The sequence below is a fragment of the Tachypleus tridentatus genome, chromosome 13 (assembly GCF_004210375.1).
Source record: "Tachypleus tridentatus isolate NWPU-2018 chromosome 13, ASM421037v1, whole genome shotgun sequence".
Lineage (NCBI taxonomy): Eukaryota > Metazoa > Arthropoda > Merostomata > Xiphosura > Limulidae > Tachypleus > Tachypleus tridentatus.
The window spans coordinates 105,285,605-105,312,838 of record NC_134837.1 but is presented as its reverse complement, the minus strand read 5'-3'; the positions used below and the strand labels follow the sequence as shown (position 1 = coordinate 105,312,838).

The 27,234-nt window shown below is 33.3% G+C and overlaps 1 protein-coding gene across 1 annotated transcript in view; it reads right to left on the bottom strand.

Annotated features, from left to right (window-relative positions):
• LOC143239074 (RNA-binding protein Musashi homolog Rbp6-like) overlaps positions 1 to 26,802 on the bottom strand; it is a 120,200-nt gene extending 93,398 nt beyond the window's left edge. The window contains exons 1-5 of the mRNA XM_076479869.1: positions 26,599 to 26,802; positions 26,423 to 26,463; positions 24,196 to 24,277; positions 14,397 to 14,481; positions 12,769 to 12,810 (exon numbers count right to left, since the gene is read on the bottom strand). Of these exons, the coding sequence (XP_076335984.1) occupies positions 12,769 to 12,810; positions 14,397 to 14,481; positions 24,196 to 24,277; positions 26,423 to 26,463; positions 26,599 to 26,660 (312 nt within the window). The 5' untranslated portion in view covers positions 26,661 to 26,802. The remainder of the gene's footprint in view (positions 1 to 12,768; positions 12,811 to 14,396; positions 14,482 to 24,195; positions 24,278 to 26,422; positions 26,464 to 26,598) is intronic.
• Between the last annotated feature and the right edge of the window lie 432 nt (positions 26,803 to 27,234).

Sequence of the window (27,234 nt, the reverse complement as noted above, 5' to 3'; positions counted from 1 at the left end):
CGTGAAAATAGAGCTAACTAGCATTCCAATCAAGTGAAATGTATCTGTGTATCAACATAAAAGTAATATACGCCTTGTGAACCATCGACAAAGTATTCACTACTAAGATGGATAGATAACTTAATATTGTTTCTAATACTTTTGCATATAAACTACAATTAATTTGCTATCCCTGAAGCGTCGCTAAAAGATTCTGTTCCAGACCGGATAGAAAATTAAGTATTGTTTGTAAGTTTGTAAACCTCTTGTATATAAACCATTATTTGTAAAGACCGTTATTACCAATTGTATTATAATTTGTATGATAAAATATATTTGTGTTAAGACAGAAAATTGTTTGCATCAACCTGGTTGGTAAATATCATAAATTTGATACATGTTGACATTCAATTACCGTATAAATTAAAATTAAAATTTCCGGTTATTTGAAACAGTAATATGTAACTATGTAACATAATAAATCGGAAACTCGTACGAGATAAATTATAACACGTAACATGATAAAATGGGGGATCGTCTGAGATCTGAATCACGGATAAAATTCGATCTAAATTAAAATTCATTATACAATCTATATTTATCAGAGCCAACAAGATGTGATCATGTATGATTATCAAGTTTTTCTTGAATCACCCTCCATAGAACAACTAAAAAGTTAAAACACAAATGAACTGTTCGAATTGGTCAAAATTTTAAAATTAGAAGTTAAAAAATCAATGAGAAAAAAGTGAACTAAAAGAGTATTATTGAAATAATAATAAAGGTAATATGCGCCTTGTAAACCGTCGACAAAGTATTCACACCCAGACTGGATAGGAGACTCAATATTTTTTCTAAAACTTTTGCATATAAACTACAATTCGCTAACCCTGAAGCGTCACTAAAAGATTCAGTTTCAGACCAGATAAAAGACTAAGTATTGTTTGTAAGTTTGTAATCCTCTTGTATATAAACCAGTATTTGTAATAACCGTTATTATCAACTGTATTATTATTTAAATACTGAAATATATTTGTGTTAAGAAATGAAATTGCGTGTATCAGTCTTGTTGGAAAATATCATACAATTTATATATGCTGACATTCGATTTACTTATAAATTAAAAGTTCTAGCTATTTCAAATCTTAATACATAACGTATATAACATAAATCGATGACTTGTCTGAGATAAATTATAAGTAATAATACTAAAACAAATAAGTCAAGTGACAACCACCGCCTATTTAAAGTCGCAGTAGAGCAGAATGTATAGGAACTACATTTTGACATTGATTAATTTTTTGTAGGTGGTGTAATGCCACCGTAAAAGCCCTTTACGATGTAAAATAACCATCCACTCAGATCATAAAGATATTTTCAGATTGGGGATTTCGATTCTCCAAGACGAGGATAGTCCTCATACCTGATTAGATTGGTAAATAAAGGAATATACCTACAACAATTCATACCTCATAGTAACTAAAAGGTAACGTCTTGCAACAGATGCATATCATAAACTCAAGGAACTCAAGCAAGATCATTAATATAATAAAATGATAGTTCCGTCTGGAAGGCCCCCGCTAGTGCAGCGGTATGTCTCCGTATTTACAACGCTAAAATCAAAGGTTCGATTCCCCTCGGTGGGCTGAGCAGATAGCCCGATGTGGCTTTGCTACAAGAAAAACACAAAACACACCTTCTGGAAGTGAGTCGAGGAGACTATGGGCTCACACATATAAGGCCTTCAGTGAAACCTTCTGTTTAACTGCCATAAATCTCAATCAGCTAAGGAATGAAACATTTAATGATGCTATTCTATAAAAAAAAATATATCAAACAAATTACTGAGCTCATCATCAATGGGCTGCTGTGCAGTCGATCTCTTTAAAACTGTCGCTGAGAAATCATCGCCCTTGTACAGTGAATGGATTATGGAAAGCATTGAGGGAAGAACTGTGTGATTTGAAAATCTCAGTATTACATTGGAATATTTTGCAACCAAAGCTATGCTGCAGAACTATTACCAAAATGCACGGTCATCAGATATAACATCACGGACATGAGTTATAATAATGTAGTGATGTTCTAAAATCATTTTAATGTATCATACTCTTCCCTTCGTAATGCTAGTGATGGTAGTTACTGTATTAATCATGGAATATACTCTTGTGCTTCAGTCAATACAGTGACAAGTGTATAAAACCCTTTATTTGTAAGAGTTAATGCAAAGGTAGATCAATCTTAACATGGATCCAAATAAAAATGCGAGTTGAACTATTCTTACGTTACAGAAAGTTTATCCTAGATTTTCTTACACGTGTCAGTGAAATCATTGTCATAAAACAGTAACTTTTACCTGGATTTTTGTATGGGTGTAAGTGACAACACTGTTGTATTGCAGTAAGCTTATCCTGTACTGATGCGAGTCAACCTTCATAAAAGGACGCCAACTTTATCCTGAATATTGCTAGAATTTTTTTTCACTTTTCGTCAACCGTGCAATACAGCCGTTTTCTTTATCAATGTGTTCTCGCACCTATAGTTTTTACCTCCATTGTACTATCAGAGTTCGTATCGTGAACACTGAAGCAAAAAAAAAACACAACAACATTGGTTTAGACTAATGTTAAGAAAACTGAACCACAGTGGAGTTATAAAGGAGAAGCTTTACGAATATTTCTATTTTAATGGAACTATCAGTCTTATGATCTCAGAAAACTACAATGTTTGGAGATCACCTAAACTCCCGACCGCAGAGTAATGGATTCCATTCTTTAATGCCTTCATTAACCTTAACAAATAAGAAATATAAAGCACACTTTAACAAACAGTTAAAAACTTGATGTTTCTGAGAAACACGGAACAAACACTAAAATAATCCCCGGCATGGCCAGATGGGTTAAAGCGTTCGACTCGTAATCTGAGGATCACGGGTTCGAATTCCCATCGCACCAAACATGCTCATCCTTTCAGCCATGGAGACTTTATAATTATGTGACGGTCAATTCCACTATTCATTGGTAAAAGAGTAACCCAAGAGTTGGCGGTGGGTGGTGATGACTAGCTGCCTTCCCTCTAGTCTTACACTGCTAAATTAGAGAGAGCTAGCACAGATAGCCTTCGCGTATCTTTGCGCGAAATTCAAAAACAAACAAACACTCAAAACAACTTCAGTAACGTAGAATACAGTATTTTATGAAGCATTGTAGGTGAATGTCTTTTCCAAGGAAAATAGTGCTTTCATTCTCTGCTTAAACTAAATTCCATTATGCAGTCTTCCTCTCCCTATAACAGCTACTTTATAACATTTATTATTCAAATTATAATGGATATTTAGCGCACATATTTACCTTGCATAATGAGATGATTGAGGTGTTGGTGGATAAAATGTTAATATGAGAATAAATCGAGAAAATAAAGAAAAGAGAGGTGTGAAGCTCACAATTAAGCCTTTTCATTTTACATTTTATAACTGTAAATATCAACTTGGTTTTAAAAAACTAAATTAATTTTAAATAAAACGGATAAGCTGAAGGTAGCTCAGCTGTAAATCTGAGGGCAAATAATACTAAAAATTCGTGTCGCTAAATTAAAAACAAACAAATGAACAGAAAAGCCAATAAATAAGATGCGGCTGATGTTAAATTAAAAATGAAAGATAAACTGAAGTTACACATTCGGGAAATGATCTTTTATGTAAATATATATTTAGAGTGATATTGGACACAATACCCCTGTCCTATGAAACAGATAATAACGACCTTGATCGATTTAAGCCTTAAAGAATAAGATTTAGGCCTAGATTAGTATATGACCTACAATTAGATTTCTGTGGTTCTCAACTAAATAGAACCTTCACCACAATGTTCAAATGTTTTTTGCTGAACTATAAATAAACTGTAACAGAAGAGGATAGTCGAGATCTGAATACCATATGTCTCTCTGCACATCTAATTGATATATATAAATGTGTGTGTATGTGTGCCTGAAATAATTTAGTTATACATCTGCTTGAAAGTACTTTACTATACGGTTTTGTATTTACCCACTAAACATACATAAACAAATCGATGAGTTTCTATTCGTAGCAAATATTTTTTCTCGTTAACTTGGTGATACTTCACTCTCAAAGCTCGTAATCACCTTTTAAACAATGAAATAACTACGAAAATCTCGTATGCTGTTATACAGTGCACGTTTTTTGATATTTTTATCGCTAGTAATAGAAAAAAATTAATGTTTGTGTTTACTAATTTGCTATTCATGTGATTTCGTCATTCAATTATCTTACATCGCTATTTATGTGGATAACGTTTCACACAAATAGATGAGAGATAAGCTGATTTTACTGTACTTAGGTCGAACTCAGGTATAGACAGGTACGTCCAGATGGTATAGACAGGTACGTCCAGATGGTATAGACAGGTACGTCCAGATGGTATAGACAGGTACGTCCAGATGAGATCTTTCTCATTTATGTTTAACATAATCTTATTAAATTTTCATAATTAATAACTTTATTCGATAAAAAATTAGATTTACGATAGAAAATGACAAACATGAAACAAACCACTAGTATTCCGTTACTAACACATACTCTATTTATTTTTTATTTTTTCCCCATTAACAATATTGTTTAATGTACCTATTTCTATTGTTTAGTTTTATTACTATTCTATTTTTAGCATAAAGTTCATTTTGCATTGTTAACTCAGTATATATTACTTGGGACTGATCTCCTCAGAAATTGTTAATATTACAACTGAAAATAACACAAACAGTTAAAGTACCCAACTGATGAAACAATGCATTCTGATCTTCTAATTTTTGAATAAGCATTTTTTTGTTATTGTTTTGTTTGACTGTTCCATAGTCTATACGAAAACACAGAACAAATAATAACGAATGAAAATTACTTTTCAGAAAACTAACTTGTTTCACTGTCGTCTTCCTGTTTATCTTTTTAGGAAAGTGATTCTACATTTAGCACATTTCTGTTTAGCTAAAATCAAAAGAACAGAAGTACATGTGTATTTCTTAAAGCTTTCTAGTTAAAACAAACTTAACTTGAGACAACATTTCTGCGGGAACAAAAACCCTTTGTACCTAACTTTCCTTAATTAAAGCTTTCCTAATAAAATAATCTTGAACGAAGGTTCTGTTAAAACAATTTTTTTTATAAATTAAATGTCTTTTAAGAAACTTTAAAAAATATACAAACAAACGCTTTTAGTACTTTTACTCTTTTACAAATTAAAAGGATTCAACCAATAACACTCAAGAGATTGTTAATATGAATATATCTCGCAATGCCATCTTTCGCTAAAACTTAAATGTTTTCCCAGAATTTCTGAAATTTAACCTTTGATCGACGTATAAATATTGGACATAAAAGCAGTAGATACATCGTAGTAAGTCATTATTCAGACACACATACGAATCGGAGGCATATAGTTCACCAAAGATAGTTGGAATATTTTGCTTCACAGTATACGCTGTGTATTTCTAGCATAATTAATAGAACGTTTGTTAACTTAGTAGCTTATTAGCACAGGACATTTTAATTAGTTCGAGCGGATGTATTTTCTGTATTCCGCTCATAAAAGGAACCGCTTTTCGCTTTCAGACTTAGCGTTCCATAAATCACTAATAAGATAGTAATGTGGTTTAAAAACGTAACCTCTTGTGCTTTAGCTGGTCCTCCTAGTTATTTTGACAGACACGTAAATCTACAATGCCGTGTTTGAGCACTGTAATCAATTTTGGATAACTAAACAGGGCTGGCGCAACACAAGTTTGATGATTATAAACGCAGGGATGACAGGAAAACCGTACATTCTACAACTTTTACAGTGCTAGAGGAGTATAAGATTATAAGTGAAATAAACTTCTCAAGAAAAACTATCATAGGCGGCGCTAAAAGATAATAATATTGAAATACAGTAAAATTCGTTTCATTTTAATAATATGATCGTTCAACTGAAATTAAATAATACTTTCAATATGGCCTCTGTCCATTTTAACAACACATCAATAGACTCCAGACGTGGTAGGGCTTGATATTAAAAACAGCAGTTATAAAACACATCGACAGTAGCCTGTGTAGCGTAAGGCTGTTTATAACCTTTGACCCAGATGTTAACATTAGATAATTATAACAGTCCTACTTATCGATACGTGAATGAATAAGCTGTGAGACGGCTTTAATATGTCGTGACGACAAACAGTAAATCAAGTGGAAAACAACTTTAGTAAATGGTAAAAATGACGAATGCGTAACTAGAACGACAATTTTTAAAACGTAGTAAGAAAAACGAACATGCCATGCAGAAGAACACCTTTGACATCTTGTAAGAACGACGAGAAAACTAGATAGAAAAAACACATTTTAACGTATGATAAGAATAACGAAATTAAAATAAAAAACAACCAATAAGTTACCTTGAAAAATAGCTTTCATGTACAAGCTGCATGGCCAGGTGGTTAAAGCACTCGACTCGTAATCCACGGGTTCGAATCACCGTCGCACCAAACATGCTCGCCCTTTCAACCGTGGGGGTGTTATAATGTGACAGTCAATCCAGCTATTTGTTGGTAAAAGAGTAGCCCAAGAGTTGGCGGTGGGTGGTGATGACTAGCTGCCTTCCCTCTAGTCTTACACTGCAAAATTTGGGGCAGCTAGCACAGATAGTCCTCGTGTAGCTTTGCTCGAAATTCAAAACCAAACAATAAGATTGTTTATTTTTTACTTTAGTATAAGGCTATATAAATAACGAGATATCCGTGCTCTGTTCATTCAATTTTAAGCGTTATAAGTCCTCCGAATTACCACTGAGCCACTGATGTATATGTGTGGAAAACTATGTACTTTTGATAGATTAATAGAAAAAAAAAATTGTTGAAGTAGAAAATATTAAACAAAAACCAGTATTTGTACATTTTGGACCATAGGGTTTTAAAATATCATTTGAAAAACTGAATTAAGTTGCACATTAGATAAACCCGATACTGACGAAAGTAAACACTGTCTAGTTCAAAATGTTGTGTACTTCCTCAGGCTGCGTGTTTGTTTGTTATGCAACTCGACATCTGGTGTAGAACTATTTCAAATATCGTTGCATCTATAGCTTTAATTTTGAGATTTAACTGACTTGAGGAACTGTGGTACAGAGTTAGCAACGGCCTACAAAGACATTAATGCATGGAAAGCTAAAAATTTCCATACTTCGTTTTGTTGTTGTTGTTTTTACAATAAATAGTGATAAATATATATCACTATTGTTTTGTTTTGTTAAGTGATAACTCAACGATATATTGATTAGATTAGTTACAAAACGAATTACGAACACACTCAGTTTGTTTTACCGATAATTTAACATTGCTAATTTTGATTAGCAACCCCGTCAGTACAGTAGCCCTCGTTTAAACTTTTTTGTTAGTCTTGTTAAGGTAAGCGCGATGTCACACACTGGGTTATATGTGCTTTGCCCATGAGTAGTATCAAAACCTAGTTTCTAGCATTGTAAGTCCGCAGACACACTGCTATACCACTAGGGTAACCTAGTTTAAAGAGAGAACCTGGTAGTCTCTATTCGAAACAGAATTATTGACAGATTAATTTCCAACACCTTGTTAATATCACATAGAATAAGTTACTATTTCGACCCATGGTTATCAATGTCACAAATAATGTGCTCGTCAAACATGAACGTGTAAAATGTAAATACTAAACAATTAAACTAGTGTTTAGAGCTTGTTTTTTGTCAAGCAGAAACCTAACAAAATTGTCTGTTTGTGCTATGCACGTCACGGATATTCAAACCCGGATTTTTGCGTTATAAGCATTCATAATTACCAATACTCCACTAGTGGAGGGGGAAGTTCAACCAACATATCGAAATGCATTCTAAGCCTTCAGGCTTAATGCTAAGCCAGTGGGGAGGGGAGCTAAACTAGGGTTATGATGTATTGGTAAAACCAAAACATATGTATGTTTTTTTTAATTTCGCGCAAAGCTACTCGAGGGTTATCTGCGCTAGCCGTCCCTAATTTAGCAGTGTAAGACTAGAGGGAAGACAGCTAGTCATCACCACCCACCGCCAACTCTTGGGCTACTCTTTTTCCAACTAATAGTGGGATTGACCGTCAAATTGTAACGCCCCCGCGGCTGAAAGGGCGAGCATGTTTGATGCGACCGGGATTCGAACCCGCGACCCTCGGATTACGAGTCGAACGCCTTAACACGCTTGGCCATGCCGGGCCAAATCATATGTAATACAAGTATTATACAATTAAAGTGCAGTAACGATGTGTTGTCATGCTAAAACATCAAGTTTAAGTATCATGTAACTAAACTGTGGTAGTCAAGTCGAAACGTGGATAAGTTTTATGGGCTATCATTGAACTGTGACAATGGACTGTTGGTCAAGTTAAAAACGTATAAAGATTTTGTATGACGTCATCGAAGTGAGCTGATGATACATTGGTCGAAACAAAATGTATAAAGTGTTAATAGTACCCCACTGAACTGGGGTAATTAGTCGAACTATAATCTGTAAAATTATTATGTATCAACATCAAACTGAGATAGTGACATTTTATTAGTCAAGTCATATGGTAAGAAAATATTAGTATCATATCATCTGGCATAATTACTTCTGTTTGTCGAGTCAATGTTTAATATTATATAATTGAAGTAAGTTTTAGTTTTTTGTCTTAGTATCGTAACATTTATTTTTAATAAATTTTGAATCGGCTTATTTTTTATTTTATTCTACAATTAAATCCCCTTAATAAATCAGTAAAGAACGTTTTTACAATCAGGGTTGAAATGTAGATTTGAGACTACTTATCAACTTTGTTACACGTGCATATCTTATACTACGCAACCAAAACTGTTACACAGTTCACTGAGGCAAAGCATTACTTTTCGGTCATAATATGGTACAAGGCTCTGATGACGTAATACTTATTCTAGTATACAGAACAATTAATTTTTAATGACGTAATTTGGTATTCACCAAACGGCAGGCTGACTTCAACTTAAGTTAGTTTACTTAAAATGTACTAGTTCCGTGCATTAACCTCTTTGGTTGACAACGAGATACCTACCTGCACGAGGACAATGACCTCATGCTGGCTATAGTTAATTTGGATTTTGTTTTAAAACGTACTGTTTGATGGCAGGAAAAACATGAATCTCTTTTTTGTTCTACCATCACACACACACACAAATATTGTTAATCTGAACCGATCGCTGTGAGTTTGTTTTGTTTTTGTTTTTTGTTAATTTCACGCAAAGCAACTTGAGGGCTATCTGCACTAGCCGTCCCTAATTTAGCAGTGTAAGACTAGAGGGAAGGCAGCTAGTCATTACCACCCACCGCTAACTCTTGGACTACTCTTTTACTAACGAAAGTGGTATTGACCTTCACATTATAACGCCCCCACGGCTGAAAGGGCGAGCATGTTTGGTGTGACGGGGATTCGAACTCGTGACCCTCAGAGTCGAACGCCTTAACACACTTGGTCATGCCGGGCCGTCGCTGTGAGATAGCATTGATACCCACCTCAAACAGTTTGATATCATGAAAAAATGCACGAGTAGTTTTGAGAATGTGTTAAAAAATTAAGTTGAATCTTCACAGAACATTAAGAGCCAGAAACATCTTGCATCGTTAATTAGAAATAACGCAATAAGTTTCTTTCACGAAACTTACTTTTTATTAAATCATTGACTGCCACTTTTATACGTAATCAATTCTTCTAGTTTTTGGTTTGTATTTAGATACACAATAAAAGATATGTGCGTTTTAATATTTCACTAATTATCTGAAACTTGAAACTTTACGAAGTTTCAACGATGAATGCCTTTTTCGATGATACACAGTATTCTAGAGAAGGACCTATGTAACACTGAACGTGGATCAAATAAATTCAGCTATTACAAAATCATCAATTTTCTAACTCATCGCTGTGGTAGGGCATGGCATGATAGACAGCAGTTCACCTACAGGAGAATGCATAGCATAAGGATAAGCGTACCTTTCACCTAAGTGCATGTCTTGTGATATTGTTCTCAGTTGCAGGATTTACGATTGTGTGGGCTCAGAGGCTAATATTTTTGTGGGCCTAAATCCCATGTAATTTTATATAGAATAAAATGATTAATGGGCCCCATTAATACCATACACCATGGAGCTGAGCCCCATCTAGCCCTTATCTAAATACGCAAATGACTGTTCTCACGTTTTTTCGCGACGATACACCAATACAATACATTTTTGTTGGTTTTTTTTCTGTTTCACGGTACCAGAGTTTAGTTATCAAACGACTTTAATATATTATAATTACTGACAATCATGCACAAATATTCTTTGATAGATGCTGAAATTGGTGGATGAAAATACAATACAGAAACAACAGGATTACAGCAAAGTAATGAAAAAAAAATCCTGAGAAATAAAAAAGGGCAAACGTTTAGATTAGTAACTATTATTCATGACGAGTTTTTTGGATTATTATAAGCGAAAAGAATTAGCGTGTTTCATAGCATTACACGTATTCTCAGACTATTTTAAAATGATTGATTTTCTAGCACAAACCGGAACTGCATAGCACAATGTTACATGTCAAAAGATCAGGTTTCTTGTTTGACGTACGTTGTCATGTAAGGACATTATAGTTGACTCAAAGAGACATCCACCTCTTAAGGACTCAGACGTATCTGCTACAGTAAAAAAGATAAGGTAAAACACGTGTCCTATTCACATGGTTCCATGAATATGTTGCAATACGAAGTCTTTCGCTGACTGTTAAACATTTTAATACTTTCTGAGAAATGAAAAAAAGAAATCAAATGATACTGTGATATTACTAATGATAAATGGCCTAGCATTTGTGGTTGAAAACTACGGCGTGCATTGACCCGAATGTTTTAGAAAATAACAAAACATTTCGCCATTTAAAATACACTTGTAAAGCACAAAATATTGGTGGTTTAAAACTGCACTGTAAATTAGCGTGTGTATTACGCTGTGGCCTTTATGAACCTTAATTCACCCCAGAAAACAAAGTGCACTTCCGTAAATACTTGGAACGATGTTTGTTTCAAAATTTCATTCTAAGCTCACAAGGGTTATTTGCAAGCAGTCATGCAACTCTAATTTTTAAGCTGATATGTTAGAAAGACAACTAATCAAAAGCATTCGCGACTAACTCTTCGGACAGATTTGTCTAAACGTGGACAGTCGGGTATAAAAAGATAGTTTCACATACAATGGAATCTACGTATACTTTATTAGCTTTATTCTAGAAAATTTCAAAGCAAATTTAGTAAAATTTACAGTTTATTGTGCTCATAAATTTGTTAATAGTACCATTTGGCTATTACAACGAGATCTGGATAGCCCAAAATCACTTTTGAAAAATAATACGTTTTCAAGACATTTTATCAAATAGGAGCATTTTTCTACTCCCACAAACCTGATTTTTGACAATTAACTTCGTAGGTAACTCGAGCACTAAAATTAAATGAAGACATATCGTAAAGTTCCATATATTTTGTTGTTGTTATATTCAGATAGAATTTGTCATATACAATGATCACATTTAGTTTATGAATTTTATTGTCAGCGTGTGATGGCGCTCCTATCGATGCCAAGATAAAAGGTTTGGAGAAGTATATTACAGCCATCCCAGGTGGACACGCATTGATTGCTTGTGATGTGAAGATGTCTTCTGCCATATTAAAAAATATGTGTGTTTTTGTGTTGTTTTTGTTGTGAAGTACAAATGGACAATACGTGTTGTACTTACAGCGACTATGTCAACCAGATGCTTAGTGTAATAAGTCTTAAGACTTATTTATCGCTTGAGCCCCTTGGTGGCTCAAGCGTATAGAAAAGGCAGAGACTGAGTTGGTACTACGAAAAAATAGGCTTTCCTTATTCTTCAAAAGCAAGTACTATAAAATTTTAATTAGTGGTCTAAAGTATTTCCGTATATTATTAAAAACAACTGAGAAAAATAAAAATAAACTAGTTTTTACTTTGTTCTTGTCGATAACTCTAGTATGTGAAAACGCTGTTCACTTAAAAATACAAAGTCAGATGTCTTTTTTGAACAATATAATTCGAATCAGACGGCGTGCATGATGCTGGCACATAAAGCTATATACTTTCGCTCATAGCACCTTAGTAACCAATTAAATGATGCACAGTTCACTTAACATTCCCACTGTGTTCATAATTTTGGTAAGTCTGTTAATTTTCGGGTTATATTGAGCAGATCTAATTTCAGACAAGTTTAAATGGAATTTACTATTTTATACTTCATAATATAATAAATTATGTAGTGTTATAACAAACTCAGAGGCATATTTATTCCATCACGACATGATAGAAACAAGTGTTAGTCAGATAGACCCGAAACATAATAAGGAGTTAAGCTCATTTTCTATAGGTGTTTGTAGTTGCTGGCATTTTATGATTTCATAATTAAAATCAGTACACATCTGTGGCGACTATTTCCCCTGGTGGCTCAGAGGAAAGTATGTAGGCTTAAAAATCGTGTTTCGATTAACGCCGTGGGCAAAGCACAGATTGCAATTCGTGTAGTATTGCGTTTAACAACAAACAAACAAAATATAGCGACTGCAGTGAAAACGTATGTATACTTTGTTGTACATGTTAGGTGTGCATGTAGAGGTACATAAAATTTATACATCATATTTTTGTAATTTATGGATTTATATGCAATATTTTATAATTAACATATTTTCAGCCTTACCTTCGGATGTGTTTGTTTGGGAAATGCAACCTTTGGATCAATCTGAAATAAAACCATGTAAAGAGTTAGAAAACAATATTAAACAAATAAGTAAGAGCCAATGTTGTAATAGATCTACAGTCCTTTCTATTAACATTTCTTTCTCTGTACTGGTAAACATTATATATATATACCTATACAAAAACCTTAACAGTGTACCTAATCTACAAAACTGAGCTAGTAATAAGCTTACGCTCTTAAGCTTAAATGTAGGCTTACGAAACACGTAAAGGTAAAACAATAGCTATCATTGTTTCTGAAAAACTGTTTGTTTGTTTGAAATTTCGCGCAAAGCTACACGAGGGCTATCTGCGCTAGCCGTCACTAATTTAGCAGTGTAAGACTAGAGGAAAGGCAGCTAGTCATCACCACCCACCGCCAACTTTTGGGCTACTCTTTTACCAACGAATAGTGGGATTGGCCGGAACATTATAACTCCCCAATGACTGAAAGGGCGAGCATGTTTTGGTGCGACGGGGATTCGAATTCTGAAAAATAATGTATATATATATATATCTGCAGTGCTTTATCCTCATGAAAGAGACATATGAAAATGCTGAATTTTGAAAGGTGTATTTGAATCCATCTAGTTCGTTTAGCAACAGATTGAAAAGTATCTGTTAAAGCACGTTTACTTCTTTGTTGCCTTGGTAACACAAAGACAAGTATTTCTATAAGGGAATCTCCGGAAGACAAGTATTTCCGTGAACAAATTTACGTTGTTTTTTTTTATTTTCTTGATAACGAATAGACGAGCATTTTTTGATGCGAATTTATTCGCTTGTTTATTTGGTAATGGACCAAAATCTGTCTCTGTGTCTATGTATATTTATATATGTGTGTGTTAGCGTGTACGAACGTATGTATGTGTATAAAAGCGTATTTGCTTATTAACATATATAAAATCCAAGTGTCGGTCAATCGTGATCGATTTCTCTGAATTTCATGAGTCCAATTCTACATTTTAACCATTACTACTTCCTCTTTTGATTGCCCTTTCTACTTTTGGCAAAATTTAATAACTAACATAGGCCTAAATATCTCCTAAGTATCGACACTTTTTCTGCCTGTCAAGGAAAGAGTTATCGGAACCAGATCAGGCATGACGTTGTATGTGTGGCATCACATCAGTATGACGTCAAACTAGGTAGGAACAATTTATGAAAGCTGAGAAGACTCACGTGATCGAAGGCACAGAAGTACATTAACACCCTATCAACACCTGTAAAAAATAAGTCAGAAATTAGCGCAAGTCTATGCTTGGGAAGTATTAGAAAAAAAACCTATGTTAAAACAGGTCGAAGATATCAATTATCTGTAGGGAACAGGACAGTTTTTCCTCAAAAGGAGAATAGTTGCGTATGCAATCACATGGTCATCGTATGTTTAATCTTTTATTCCGATGCACCTGTATGTAGCATGTTTGCTCCGTTCTATGTAGTGCAGCCGGGAATAGTATAAAGCATGTTCTTGGGAAAGGAAATCTTATATTTCTTTTGTATATTGCCAATTTATTTCTGAATAGTTCCATTGTGTTCCCATCTTTTTTTGACGGGCTTCTACATTAGTTTATTAAATAATAAACTTACCTTCTTCCCGTCTAATTCGTGAGGTCCATTTGCTAAGACTTTGTCTATACTATTTGGGTCAGCAAATGTAACGAAACCAAAGCCACTGTGAGAAAAAACAACAAACAGAAATTAAGTAAATGATTTTCACACTATCTCAAGACAATCAAGCACACACACACGTGTAAAGTAAAAGATCAATTTTCGGCCATAACAATGTTTTTCTCATAGAAGAGTTATTCTAATTTTTAGAAAGTAATATCTCTCACTACTCTTATCTTGACTACATGCTGTTACCTGGAATTCCATCTGGTGGAGACAAAATAGAAAGTTTTAGTTTGAACAGATAACATATACAGTATGTCCAGCTTTGTTTTCTTACTTTATCTCTATTTGCTGGTTTGTAAATTCCCAACTTTTATTTACATTGTTAACTGGAATTAACTTTATACATTGTAATGATAACAAACATAGATGATTTTATGTAAGTATTGACTATCTGACTGCATTATTTCGAGATGTAAATATATCAAACTACAACTGAAAATTTGCGTGAAAACATAGTGAGCATTTATGGTTTCTGTATAAATAAATTCTCTCTCTATATATATATATAATGTACAGCAATAGACAAATATATACCTAGACTAATACACAGCCCCACTAAATGCGAAAACTTATTTACCAGTAGAAAAGCAGCCTTTTCAAATAAAACACATTTTCTAAAACATCGTTTAAAATAAATATTCCTGTATTTTAAAATAATTATTATACGAATATTTGTAATAAAATTTAATATTATATATATTAATTTTATTTTACTCCTTCACTTCGTACATGATACATGGTGTGGGTCCCTAAAAACACCAGTTGTATAGTGTACAAAGCATTAAGTATCTACATGTTAGAGACATCTAATGTTTATCTATTATTCCTGTTTCACCCTGTACTTAAGGTTGTTGTGTTTTGTTTTTTAAGGAACAAGAGATATCTGTAAAAAAGTTAAGTTGAAGGGGTAATTATAACGTCGTTTACATGTTTTGTTAATGTAATGTTTTTTTGCTCACGTAAAATATAAAATAAACACTTAACTTTTCACTACGCCTATGACCATCGTAGTAACTTATTTAGTATTCTTAAAGTTTTGGTGCAATATACCAAGTCATTTTTTGTTGTAGACTGGCAAGAAGAAAAACTAATATGCTTGTATGTGTGTGTGTGTGTGCATTTTTACACGTGTACAGCCTTAACAACCAATAGTAAAGGTTTAAAGTGTTGCTTTAGCTGAATCTTTACTATTCAAGATGTTTTTTCTGCCCAAACGTTCTTTTTCGATTGTGTACAGTTCTTTATAATCCTTATTATGAACCATTATAATGGTTCACAATAAAGAGCAGTCGTTTTAACGTTGTTTAACTGTAAACTTCAATATCTAAAATAGGAAGGAAAGAGCTTTCTTCAAGATTTATGATGAGTATATAACATAAAATATATTTTATAACATAAGCAATTTTTTACATTATCTTAATTCACATATGCTTCATAATTCAATATTCAAAGAATACCTTGCCTGATTTTAGATTGTATTTCAAGGTTTCTGATAAAAAGAACTGCTTCTTGGATAGCCCTGTTTACTGTAAAACAAACGTAATGTTTCAATGATATCTTGTTATGAACACACACACGACTACTTTGTGGCTAACTTTCGTGACACGAATGTGCAACTAAAGTCCTTTTACGTGTAACAAAATAAAGCAAGTTATTAGAACAATATGATACCAACATTTAAGCTAGCAAGCAGAATGTTGCAAAATTTTCATTAACAGGTGTACACAAAAATGATGCTTTTGCGTGTAATGTACGTGCATTGAAACTTTCTAAATACACAGTAATAATAGTACTTGGATGTTTATCTATTTACAACAAAGAAGCTTACAGCAGAATTGGATGTTGTTGAATCAGTTTAAACAACTTTGTTGTTGGAAATAAAGTTTTCTGAGAATTAACAGAGACGATGTTTGAACAATAATTAAACGAACTCGCCTAAAGTTTATCATAACTAGAAGTAGATGAAAACTTTCTATAAGGTTATCAAACTGCAGTAATTTATAAGCTGGATTATTCTGGTTAATATTCAGCTTCACCTTATATAAGATCTTGATACCTCCTTCAGATGGCTTGGAGGAATGTATAACGGTTTATAACTGTACCCGCGGTGAGTATGGCACCGATAGCCCAACGTGTAGCTTAGTATTTATAATAACAGAAAGAGACGACTACGTCACACTTCGTTAGTGTGTGTGTGCTCCAACACACTGGATTTATTCTGCATTCTTTTATATTGTTGTTTGTTAGAGCAACGGCCCGGCATGGCCAAGTGGATTAAGGCGTTCGACTCGTATTCTGAGGGTCGCGGCTTTGAATCCCCGTCGCGCCAAACATGCTCGCCCTTTCAGCCGTGGGGGCGTTATGATGTGACGGTCATTTCCACTATTCGTTGATGAAAGAGTAGCCCAAGAGTTGGCGGTGGGTGGTGATGACTAGCTGCCTTCCCTCTAGTCTTACACTGCTAAACTAGGGACGGCTAGCGCAGATAGCCCTCGAATAGCTTTGCGCGAAAACACAAACACAATTGTTAGAGGAAAACTACATTGGGCTATCTGTTGTACTCACCTCGGGGAATCAATCTCCTGATTTTAACGTTGTAAGTGTTCTTAAATATGAACTTTATTATTTTTTTCATCTATTTTGCTAGCATCAGCAGATTATTTGTAGTGGAAATGATTTAGCTTTGCTTCCAACAAGAACTAGTACATTGGGGAGATACATGTGATGTTTCACTGGAAAAATACGATCTTTATATCTGAAAAAAAAATGCTGTTCGCGACACCCTTTTATGAAAATACATCTAGATTATACATGGGGATACATTCTACATAAAAGGGTGCGTATTTTATTTTTAATACGTAAAGAATATTTACTTATATCTATATATTAAGATTATACAGACTGGTTATTTAAGAACTTCATATGTTAATAGTTTACTCATATTTTGTCCGTTAAAATTGTTTGGAGCTTATCAATCAATTAAATAAATAAGGAAATCAATCATTTTTTTGTCAAAGTCTTTATGCAAAAGTTCACAAATGCTTGAATTTTATATGCGCGATGAACTAAAACCTTTTCAATTTTTTCTTTAAACAAAGTTCTCAAACAACTTGTAAAATTAAAAAAACTATAATTGACACTACAGCAACTAAGCACTTTAAATAGGTGCTAAAAGACCCAAAATAGGTTTCGTTTGTTTGGTTTTGTTCTGAATTTCGCGCAAAGCTACTCAAAGGCTATCTGCACTAGCCGTCACTAATTTAGCGGTGTAAGATTAGAGGGAAGGCAGCTAGTCATCACCACCCACAGCCAACTCTTGGGCTGCTCTTTTACCAACAAATAGTGGAATTGACAGCCACATTATAACGCCCCCACGGCTGAAAAGATGAGCATGTTTGGTGTAACGGCGATTTGAACCCGCGACCCTCAGATTACGAGCCGAGTCCTTATACACTTGGCCATGCTGGGCCTATACAAAATAGAATTTCCCAATTGAATATTAATATTTCATTACACAATAACAGATTCTGATTGCCTTTACCCTTTAATGAGGCAAACCTCTGTGATCATGCAGAATCCTATGAGTAGCGGAAGCAAAATTCATGGGAAAATATGCCAAAATCTTTACAATCTTTATAAACTTTCACATTCATGGAGAACTTTAGAATTGTTTTGCAATTCTTTGGAGCACATCATTTTTTAATATTTTAATAATAATGGCTTATTATAAAATTTATATATAGTAGACATGACTACATCAAACAACTCATGAATAAAATACTTTCAATTTAATTTTTCAAGCATGTTGTCAGTAAAATAAAAAAATACAGAAATTTAGTTTATCCATACATTAAAAATACTATAAGAATAACATACATTAACAAATTACTAAAAGTACTTTAGTCTTATGGGTTACTCCACTTGGAAGTTTGTTCAAAGCTACACGAGGGTTATCTGCGCTAGCTATACTTAATTTATCAGTGTAAAACTAGAGGGAAGGCAGCTGGACATCACTACCCATCGCCAACTCTTGGGTTACTCTTTTACCAACGAATAATAGGATTGATCGTCACTATATAACGCCTCCACTGCTTAAAGGGCGGGTATGTTTGGTGTGACCAGGATTGGAATCCTCATTTAACATATTACGTATCAAGCAACTTAAACACCAGGCAAAATCGGGTTCTTAATTCAAGAAAAAGTCATATTTGGTAGTCAACTCCAATTGTTTTCATTCTGTTGTTTGAAGAAGCCTTTTTTCGATGAGTCGTTGAAAGAAAAAAATCCAATTCAGATGTTATTTAGGTTTTACATTTAAAAACCGTCCCCAGGTAAATCTATCAACTTACAACGTTAGAATACAGAGTTCGATTTCTCGTTGCAGGTAAGGCAGATAGTTCAATGTGGTTTTGCTCTATGTTACATATTATAACATACAAGAAGGTTCTTGTGTTTCTACTTACGTAATAAATGTAAATAACATTTGTTTTGAGTTCATAACCTTCACATTCTTTGTCATGGCGAGTGTCAGGTAATCGTAATGATGTTTATGGATTTACCTATTTAGTCTAAAAAGTTATTTTTGGAAGATCAATTCTACTATTTCGTAAATAGAGAGATTATTATTAATTGCTCTGGCGCCAATGAATTACATCTATGTGTGACGTATTCATGATGTCATATTTGCACCTTGAGAATGAAGAAAAATAAGGTTCTCCGTGACGGGAAACAGAGGAGAAACAAGAAAATTGTGACACCTATTGCAAATCTACATGCAGACAAGATAAAAATTTCGTGAAGTTAGGCGTTGCGCTTTGCGCAATAAAAAAGTTTTTCCGGTATCATATAAGTCCCAGATATATTATGTTACGTACTTTGCGTACTACTATTCCAAATAACCGGAAATTTGAATTTCAGTTTAGAAGTTAATTAAATGTTATTCTGTATGAAATTTGTGATATTTCTCAACAATATTGATACACAGAATTTTCTTTTTTAACACAAACATATTTTAATATACAAAAACAATACAATTTATAATAACGGTTATTACTAATAGTTATTACAAATGATGATTAGTATACAATAATTGTAGAGACATACAAATAATACTGGATCTCATATCCAGTCTAGAACTGAATATTCTATCAACGATCCAGGTCAACAACGAGCAAACTAATTATGAATTGACATTGTCATCCATCGCTTAAAATAGCTAGCTTGATTGGTCTCACAACCTTACAAGTTGACTTTTACCAGCGAAGATATTTAATGTCCTCGTAGAAGAATTAAGCAGATATAATAATTGCAACATACATTAAAGTTATATCAAAAACGAAGTTTTTTTAAATAAATGAAAAAGAAAATAATACATTCACTGTCTTAATAAGCTCCGCATCAAAGTTTTGTTTGTTTAGAATTATTCATAATGGACTATCTGTGCTCTGCCCACCACGGGTATCGAAACCAGGTTTTTAGCGGTGTGAGACCACAGACATCATGTGTCTAAAACGTAGGTCTAAGATCTTGATGATGTTTAACAGTAATTCTATACTGGCTATTTAACAGACACTATAAAAATTGGGAAATATTATCTATATCCTTGAAAACAGTAAAAGTACAATCCATATTACCAATAATACAGTATTTAAAAGATGATATCGAACCATTGCTTTTCATGAAAATAGAAAGTATCAGCAAAAAAAGGAGCGAATCTGGAACCAGTAGCTACACCAGCAGTATGATAATGTAATGTATTTATTATTAGATAGTTATTTTAATATTGATATTTGATTTACTTAAATATATATATTTAGAAATATATGTAACTTATATTGTTTAATGCTTATTGTAAAAGTCCCATCTATTCTCTAAATTTATATAAAATTCTCCAGCGTAAGAACCAACAATGTATGTATTTACGTAATTACCAGTACTGTTGGACACTGAACTTTTTAGAACCTCGCCTTTAAGTTTATAGATCATAACACGCGGGGAGACAGTTTTAATAATAATATAGGTTCGCTATAGTCAGTGTACTGTAAACCTCGGAAACTATAATTGTGATAAACGCTTATTAATCGGAAAACTACAGATACTTGGCCAGGAAAGTTTGTAAATTAGAACATTATAAACAGTTTAAATTCAGAGAGTTAACTTCGGACATTAAATACCTTTCTCGGTAAAGAGGGAGCTTATAAACCGCATGAGACCAACCAAGAATAGATATAGCTAGCTTTCCCATCAAGTGCATCTGTGTATCAACATAGAATTAATTCACTCTCCGTGAACTGTCAATAAAATATTCAGTTCCTGGTCAGATAAAAGAATCAGTATTGTTTGTAAGTTTGTAAAATTTTTGTAAATAAATTATTATTCATAATAGCTATTTATGGCGATCATTATTATAAAATGTATTGTTGTTCAGACATTAAAATATATTTGTCTTGAGAAAAAAAAAATGTGTATATCAATCTTGTTGGCAAACATCATAAACATAATATTTTATTAACATTCAATTAACATATAAATTAAAACTTCTGGCTATCTGATATCGTAATATGTATGTAACATAATAAATCGGAGACTCGTCCGGGATTAATCATAATATGTAACAGATAAAAAGATTAACATCAAACACACTATCTTTCTTTAGTTTCAAAATGACATCTTCGCCATTTTATTACTCTCTTCATAAATTTCCTTAAACAACTCGAGATGTTTTCAAATTCACTTAATTATTCAATTTTATCCAGAATAACTAAAGTATTTCTTTTATCAGATTTATTAATAACAATACTGTTGTTGCTACTAAGAGTTTGTTGCTCTATCACGTATTTCATACTTACATTTAATATTTAGATACTATAATTAGAAATATATTGAGTTGTTATATTGCCAAAAGATTAGTTAGTTAAATTGATTGTTTAAACAATAAATAAAAAAAAAGGCTAACAGACATTAGATATTAGTTTTTAGATGTAATTAAACAAATTCACCCACAAGTTTTCTGATAATTAACCGACATTACATTTCAGTTTTTAAAGTGAAATTAAACGCACACTCCCTAAAGTTTTCTGATGGTTAACAGTCGTTTGCCATATTAGTTTTTTTTTAATATAAAGAAATAAACTCGTCCACAAGATTTTTTATAATTAACATGCATTAGTAATTATCTGTCGGTATTTGGTGAAACTCCAGGATTACAGAATTGAGGAAGTAAAAGAAAATACACGTTTCACAAATGTTTGTGAAATGTATGAGTTGTCTATGTTTCTCTCTCTCTCTCTCTCTCTCTCTCTCTAGGTGTTTGGGTATATAAATTTGTATACCCAGGAGGTCAGGTACACTAGACCTCATCCACCTTTCATTACATTGTTTGAGTGGACTTATTAATACATTTAAAGTAAATACAGAGGCCCAGAGTGATAAGGATAACTCTAACTCATGTCCATGTATATTGTTCTTTCATTTTTTTATTTTATTATTGTTTTAATAAGTCCAGAACCTAGGTGGTCTGTTTTATATTAGCAATAGTTTTTATTATTATTATTATATGTATACTTTTATTTGTTATATTTTTAAGTTGTTTTTATTTATTTTTTATTTTATTTTTATTTATTTATTTTTTAACTTGATTTTAGCTTAAAGATCAAATGTACAAGTTTAACGGGAAGAGATGTTTAGGTCTCTCTTCATCATATATGCAATAGCTGTCATTTTTTCGCCAATTTTTATCAAAATATTTTATTGTACTATGTAGAAGTCAATCTGGTATTTTTGTGTATTTGAGTATTTGTGCATGAACTTTAAGGAAGTGGTTTTAGGTACTCTATATGCTGTTGTAATTAATGTATTCTGTAATGTTTGGAGTTTGGTTTGCAATTGTTTTTCACTTACGTTAATCCATGCAGGTATAATGTATGTCTTGTATATTTTAATTATGTTTTCAGGTTTTGTTCCATAATTTTTACCAGTTAGACTCCTAATATAGTTTATTCTTCGCCAAATTTTAGTTTTTATGTTATTTACACGTTTAATCCAGGTAACTTTAGAATCATATGTTTGCTCTAAAAATTTTGCAGATGTAGCAGTCTGGAGAAGCTCTCTGTTCATGAAAATCTGGGGTTGAACTTTTTGATGTTTCGTTGATTTTGAAAATATCACTAATTGTGTCTTTGCTGTGTTTATTTTAATTCTGTATTTTTGGCAGTATTCACATAATCTGTTTATTTGAGGTTGTAAGTTAGTGGCTGCTATTTCTGGTAAAGGGACACTTTTCCAAATTGCTACATCATCAACGAACTGTGACGTGCATCCACTAACCACCTCTCATTGAGGGACACCAGCTTTTGGGGTGAAGAGCTCCAAGAAAGTTCCCTCTACGTTTATTCTACATTTTCTATTTTCCAAAAAGTTAGATAACCAGTGAATAATTCCACGCGGTAGTCCCATTTCGTACATACGGAACCGAAGACCATTGTGCCATTTCTATGTTTCCTTAATTCTGTTTTTTATTTTTGAATTTCGCGCAAAGCCATACAAGGGCTATCTGAGCTACCGTCCCTAATTTCGCAGTATGAGGCTAGATGGAAGGCAACTAGTCATTACCACCCACCGCCAACTCTTGGGCTACTCTTTTACCAATGAATAGTGGGATTGACCGTTACATTATAACGTCCCTACTGCTGAGAGGACTAGCATGTTTACGCGACTGGGATTCAAACTTAAAAGCCGAGCATGGCTCGGTGTTATGGCGTTCGCCTCGCAATCTGATGGTCGCAGGTTCGAGTCCCTGTCCCACCAAATACGCTCGCCCTTTCAGTCATGAGAGTGTTATAATGTGACGGTTAATCCCATTCGTTAGTAAAAAGTAGCCCAAATGATGGTGGTAGGTGGTGATGACTATCTGCCTTCCCTCTAGTTTTACACTGAACGAAATTCAAACAAACAATTAAAAAGGAAACCAGCATCTAATGAAAACTTAGATTTTCACTCGATAACAAAATTGTAAACAGTTAAATCATTTCTGTGATCAAGATCACCTTACTTTTTGGTATTAAGGATAAATGACTAGGAGTTAGGTGCTCTAATACATAAGGCAACATATCAAATAACAGTGAAGCGAGATAGCAGTTTTACTGTGCATTTTTAGCTGCGGCGGGATAGCTCATACAACAGCTCTGCGTTTTTCAAGTACAAACTTTGAGTTCATAGCTTCGTCATCTCTTGACCAATTTCAGATTCATTCACAGTGTTGGACTCAGGAAGTAATACAATTTCGATTGGCGTATTTGATCACGCTAACGGCCTCATAGATTAATTTACTCTAATCCTCCGTAAAATAATTTCAATTTGAAGGTAGGCTTGTTGAAGTTCTGTAGATTAATCAAACACAACCTGGTATACGCGCACCCCATGCTTGACATTGATGACGCATAAAAATATAACTAAGAAAAAGTGGTGGGGATGGTCTCAGAGATTAATGTATTCTAAAGTCCTGCGACTATTGAGGATTCCTCTTGCTCATATAATACAGAGACAACGAGTTAAAAAATAAGTCACATAATTATTATTTATCATTTACAACACAGCCTAAGGGTAAAAATTCGCAAAATAAATTTTAAATTATCAGATGTGTCAAAAAAGTATATAATCATCCGATTAAACAAAATAGATTAAATTACACAGGGAAGAAGAAAGCTGACCTTACCGTGACCTCCTAGTGCAAGGATCTTTCATTACCATCACTTCCCTGATGTCGCCGTACTTGTTAAAGTATTCTCTCAGTTTCTCTGTATGTGAAAATACGGAATGCAGGTCACTGATATGAGTAATATGATAACTACCATATTTACAACTAGAGCACGTTGAACAATATGATAACTAGAGCACGTTGAACAATATGATAACTAGAGCACATTGTACAGTATGATAACTACAGTGTCTACAACTAGAGCTTATTGAATAATATGATAACTACAGTATCTTCAACTAAAACACCTTGAACAATACGATAACAACAATATCTACAATTATAGCGCATTGAACAATATGATAACTACAATATTTACAACTAGAGCACATTGTACAGTATGATAACTACAGTATCTACAACTAGAACTTATTGAATAATATGATAACTACAGTATCTTCAACTAAAACACCTTGAACAATACGATAACAACAATATCTACAATTATAGCGCATTAAACAATATGATAACTACAATATTTACAACTAGAGCGCACTGAACAATATGATAATCACAATGTCTACAACTACAGCACTTTGAACAATATTATAACTACAGTATGTATAACTAGAGCGCATTGAACAATATGATAACTGCAATATCTACTACTGGAGCACATTGAACAATATGATAATCACAATGTTTACAACTACAGCACATTGAACAATACGATAACTACAATAACTACAACTTGAGCACATTAAATAATACTATAGCTACAGCCTCTAAAATTGCATCATATGAAAAATATAATAACTACAATATCTATAACTAGAGCGCATTGAACAATATGATAACTGCAATATCTACTACTGGAGCACATTGAACAATATGATAATCACAATGTGTACAATTACAGCAGATTGAACAATGTGATAACAACAACATCAACAATAAGTGCATGGTGAACAATATGATAACTGCAGTATCTTCAACTAGACCACATTCTACAATACGATAACACCAATATTTACAATTATAACACATAGAACAATTTGATAACTACAGCATCTACCACTACAACACTTTGAACAATATGATAACTACAGTATATAAAACTAGACCACATTGAGCAATACGATAACAAAAATATCTACAACTAGAGCTTATTGAACAATATGATAACTACAGTATCTTCAACTAGAACGAACACCTTGAACAATACGATAACAACAATATCTACAATTATAGCTCATTGAACAATATGATAACTTCAATATCTACAAATTGAGCACATCGAACAATACGATAAATACAGTATCTACAACTAGAGCTTATTGAACAATATGATAACTACAGTATCTTCAACTAGAACGAACACCTTGAACAATACGATAACAACAATATCTACAATTATAGCTCATTGAACAATATGATAACTACAATATTTACAACTATAGCACATTGAACAATATGATAACAACAGTATCTACAACTAGAGCTTATTGAACAATATGATAACTACAGTATCTTCAACTAGAACGAACACCTTGAACAATACGATAACAACAATATCTACAATTATAGCTCATTGAACAATATGATAACTACAATATTTACAACTATAGCACATTGAACAATATGATAACAACAGTGTCTACAACTAGAGCTTATTGAACAATATGATAACTACAGTATCTTCAACTAGAACGAACACCTTGAACAATACGATAACAACAATATCTACAATTATAGCTCATTGAACAATATGATAACTACAACATTTACAACTATAGCACATTGAACAATATGATAACAACAGTATCTACAACTAGAGCGCATTGAAGAATACGATAACAAAAATATCTACAACTTGAGCGCATCGAACAATACGATGACAACAATATCTACAACTAGAATGCATTTCGCAATATGATAACTACAGTATCTACAACTAGAGCACATTGAACAATATGATAACTACAGTATTTTCAACTAGAGCACATTGAACGATACTCTAACTATAGTATCTACAACTGCAGCACATCGAACAATACGATAACAATATCTACAACTATAGCACCTTGAACAATACGATGACAACAATATCTACAACTAGAGCACTTTGAACAATATGGTGCCGACAGTATCTACAACTAGTGCACATTGAACAATATGATAACCACAATACCTACAACCATATCATATTTAAAACATACAGGTTCATGGAAGAAGAGCCACTAACCTGAAGCTGTTTGCCAACTTAGACCACCGATAAACATTTTCCTGAAAAAAAAAGGAAGTGATGAAGGATTAAGTGACAACTTTACATTCTTTTAACATATTAGGTTTAACACCTCACCATATGAGTTTGTGCAACTACACACAAATATACTTATTTTAGGAGAGATTAGAACCTACCCAGGATCGTGTGATAAGGTCTTGGTGCTAACTGAGGTGCTCTGTTCCCTCTCTGTTTCCATGCTACTTACAGCGGTTCTTCTACCCAAGGATACTTTTATTTCAGCCCAACACGTGGAGTCTTGCAAGTAATAGGCATGCGTTGAGACTAAGGATCATTGTAGAAGACATCTGCTCTCCATACAGCAGACAACAGCATGCCGGTTGATTGGTGATGACCCGTGGAACCGCATTGGTCGACCTGATGACGTCATTACTGATTATTCCTTCCTAATGACGTCATTTTGAGATCATCGTTCTTCTCAAGTTTCTCTCGAGGCAGGGAACTAGACGACACTAGCGCCATTAATCGAGTTTTATTTTAATTATAGATTTTTAAACCTATGGATATTAACCAAGTACGATGTCAAAATACAGGATAAGTTACAGCATTTCCTACGATAATATGAACTGTTGCATAAGTAAATTTTGTTATATTAACATTTCTATAGGAATCCGTAAATAAACCTTAAGTTCTAGCATAACAATGAAATTTTGCATCACACATTTTACTCTTTAACAAAGAAAGACCTGTCTTTAATTATGAAAACGGAATGTACGCAGTAAGAAAAAGCAGATGTTCTAAGACAGTTACAC